Source organism: Anolis sagrei, chromosome 5 (genome assembly GCF_037176765.1).
Source record: "Anolis sagrei isolate rAnoSag1 chromosome 5, rAnoSag1.mat, whole genome shotgun sequence".
NCBI lineage: Eukaryota > Metazoa > Chordata > Lepidosauria > Squamata > Dactyloidae > Anolis > Anolis sagrei.
Genome location: NC_090025.1, coordinates 8,958,552 through 8,962,152, shown reverse-complemented (window position 1 = coordinate 8,962,152; position 3,601 = coordinate 8,958,552). Strand labels below are relative to the sequence as shown.

The window sequence follows — 3,601 nt, the reverse complement described above, 5'->3', positions numbered from 1 at the left end:
GTCCAGATCCATCCTTGTTTGAGTCCACAGTGCTCTCTGGATGTAGGTGAACTACAACTCCCAAACTCAAGGTCAATGCCCACGTAACCCTTCCAGTATTTTCTGTTGGTCATGGGAGTTCTGTCTGCCAAGTTTGGTTCAATTCTATTGTTGCTGGAGTTCAGAATGCTCTTTGGTGCCTGGTGAACTATAATTCACACAAATGCAATTCCCAAACGTCAGGGTCTATTTTTCCCAAACCACTCTAGTATTATCTGTTGGTCATGGGAGTTCTGTATGCCAAGCTTGGTTCAATTCCATCGTTGATGGAGTTCAGGATGCTCCTTGATTGTAGGTGAACTATAAATCCCAGCAACTACAACTCCCAAATGGCAAAATCATAATTTTTGTAGTGATGGTCACTCCTTGTGTTGTGAGATGTTTTGTTGCCAAATTTGGCGTGATTTCGTTCACTGGTTCTTTTGTTTTTAAGGTACTCATTATGACCAGAGCATTTTTATATATATAGATAAATAAATCCACTGCAGAAAACCACATTGGGTTATTACAACATTTATTGAAATATAGAAGGCACTTACAATACCGGAGGACAGGGGCAAGGGGAGAATACCTCTAAAAAAGAAGCACCAGAAAATTCAATAATCAGAAAATGAAATTACACCAAAAAAAAAGAAAGAAAGAAGCCTTCGCCCAGACAGAAAGAACACCCTTCTCCTGTGAATGGTACAGTACGTGGAAATAAGCTACAATCAACCCAACTACTGGTTAAAATAGTTAAGACTCAATTTTTATTTTTCTTATAAAAAGATAGAAATGTTTCTATTATTAGCCTTTTTACTTTTAAAAAAAGAATCCTTTAAATTGCACGTCGGCAAAAAAGAAAAAGGAATCGTGAGTTAGTGGTTCTTCTGAAAGTTCGGGCCTCTCAGTTCTTGCATTGCAAGAGGTCTTGGTACATTTCGATGAGATGAGCCGCCTCTCTCTGGCCAGAAAGCAAAGCACCGTGGGTCGTGGAATAGTATTTCCTGTGAGTGGCTTCGCCCGAAAACAACACCTGCATAGGCTGGAGACAGAGGAAAAGGAAACATACTTGTTTAAAAAAAGTATTTTTGGAAATTGATTCTGTTTATAAGGTCTGGAAACCATGAACCTCTATGAGGAAAGCTTGAGGGATCTGAGGACGTTTGACTTGAAGAAGACAATAATAGTGAAAGGACCAAGGCAGTGACATCTCCGGCCCATCCTCAGTTTGGGTATCAGCCAGCATGCCAATGACTTAAATCAAGAAATAGTTTTCCAAGATCTACAGAGACACTTGCTGGAACACCTCAGCAAGCAAGAATCCAAAAGTGGCAGGCTCAAACCCAGAACCTCTGGGCACACAGAAGGCTGGGTATAAAGGATCAACGACACACTGGGCAGGGGGACCAGCAATCCCACCCACTGGTCACCAGTGTGATCCCACCCACTGGTCACCAGTGTGAAGTATTAACGTTCAGCTGGACACTACTTTAACAATGATAAATGACTATAACGAGGGGGAAAGACTCTCTTATCCCACCTCAGTAATACTGTCAAGTGACCAACTGTAATAACGTTGTTAATGACCGATGTAATAGGTAGATTCGCCGCCACCACCTCAATATATGTCTGAGGAAAACATAAATGTGAATGTGAAGTAGGTAAAGTTTGTTTAAGCCCTTGGTTCTTCTATAATGACTGCTTCACTTCCGCTGACTGGACTGAAATTGAGTTGTCTTTAAGCTAGCTGAGATCTAATGACTGTGATAGACCGAGGCAGACACCAGTTGAAGATGAAATTAGAAACAGGTTTATTTAAACTTGGTTAACAAAACAACTCTTAATACGAGTGGTACATAAGCGTAATGCGTTTCAGAGGCTTAACTGGTTAGACAGGCAGTCTTTTCTTAAGACTTCAACTTTTGTTTCCTGTGAGATCCTTGCTTCACACTGCTCACTACTTTGACACAGTGTGTCCCTGAGAACAGTCCACTGACTGCCTCACAGAGCAAAATAGGCTTTCCTTCACTGACCCTTCTTTGTACAATGAACCAGGAACCTTTGCCTTTCCTATGCTCTAACCCTCAAGGCTCACTCCAAAAGTTCTCACTCCCTTTCTAAATTCCTCTCAGCTCCCTCTCCCTAAGATACTTCTACACACTTCGATGTTTAAAGCTCTACTCTCCAGCTTGTCAAAAGACACAGCCTTTTCCCCTTTAAAACCTAACTCCTCCCCTGACTGCTCTAGCCAATCAGGAGTCAGCTGACTCCTCCCTCTTGCCTCTTGGCTCCCTGCCTATCTCTGAACATGTCAGCTACTGACTTTCCAGGCTTCGGCCTCCTGGCAAAAGGTTAGATTCATCACACTGGAAGGTGCTGAACAGACTGCGCTCTGGCACCACGAGATGCAGAGCCAACCTTTAGAAATGGGGCTACAAAGTGGAATCCACGACATGCGAGTGTGGAGAAGAGCAAACCACTGACCACCTGCTGCAATGCAACCTGAACCCTGCCACATGCACCATGGAGGACCTTCTTGCAGCAACACCAGCGGTACTCCAAGTGGCCAGATACTGATCAAAGGACATTTAATAGAATACCAAGTCTGCAAACTTTGTATTTTGTTTGTTTTTTAATGCAATACAACTGGTTTGGTTCGCTCCTGACACGATAAATAAATAAATATCAAACTACAAATCCCAAGATTCCATACATTGAGCTATGGCAGTTAAAGCAGTGTCAAACTGCATTTAATTCCTCAGTGTAGATGTACCCTATGCTCACCCATCGTGCTCCATGTAACCCTGGGAGGTTCACATTCAGTAATAATGATCATTTTTAGAGGTTCAAGTAATGTCCCTTAAGATGCCTGATTAATCATTGCAGAGTTGTTTTCAGGCACAAAAGAGTTTCCTCTCCCAGAAGCAGCTGGGTCCCCTTCCATGTGACACTTACCGCTGTCTTCAAGCTCTCGGTATAAGGCAGTGGCTTTGCAAGTTTCTCCACGTCTGCTCCGCTAGACCCAACTTGAGTGTAAGAATAGGACCCACGGAAAAAAGGATTGCTGCCCCACGAGGATCGCAGGATCCGCCGAGGTTTTGGAATGTCTGGATTCCCTGAAAGGGGAGAGAGAGGCAAGAGAAACCATTAGGGAAATACAGGTGTTGACATCAAACTAGGTTCCAATATCCAGAGATGCTCAACATCTCAAAGAGTCTATGGGCTTATCTACACTGTAGAAGGAATGTCATTGGACACCACTGTAAATGCCATGGTCCAACACTATGGGATGCTGGGAGTTGTGGTTTTACAAGGTCTTGAGTCTTTGCTGCCAAAGTGGACTTTTACCTCACCAAGCTACAACTCCCAGGATTGTACAGCCATGGCAGTTAAAAGTGGTGTCAAATTGCATTATTTCTACAGCGTATAGAATCATAGAATCATAGAGTTGGAAGAGACCTCCTGGGCCATCAAGTCCAACCCCATTCTGCCAAGAAGCAGGAACATTGCATTCAAATCACCCCTGACAGATGGCCATCCAGCCCCTGTTTAAAAACTTCCAAAGAAGGAGCCTCCACCA

General features: G+C 43.3%; 1 protein-coding gene across 2 annotated transcripts in view; it reads right to left on the bottom strand.

Moving 5' to 3' along the window:
* Window positions 1–536: 536 nt before the first annotated feature.
* Window positions 537–3,601, bottom strand: part of SMOX (spermine oxidase) — a 76,515-nt gene continuing 73,450 nt past the window's right edge. For both annotated transcript variants that reach the window (XM_060779421.2, XM_060779422.2), the window contains exons 6-7: window positions 2,977–3,137; window positions 537–1,063 (exon numbers count right to left, since the gene is read on the bottom strand). In XM_060779421.2, the coding sequence (XP_060635404.1) occupies window positions 926–1,063; window positions 2,977–3,137 (299 nt within the window). In that variant the 3' untranslated portion in view covers window positions 537–925. The remainder of the gene's footprint in view (window positions 1,064–2,976; window positions 3,138–3,601) is intronic.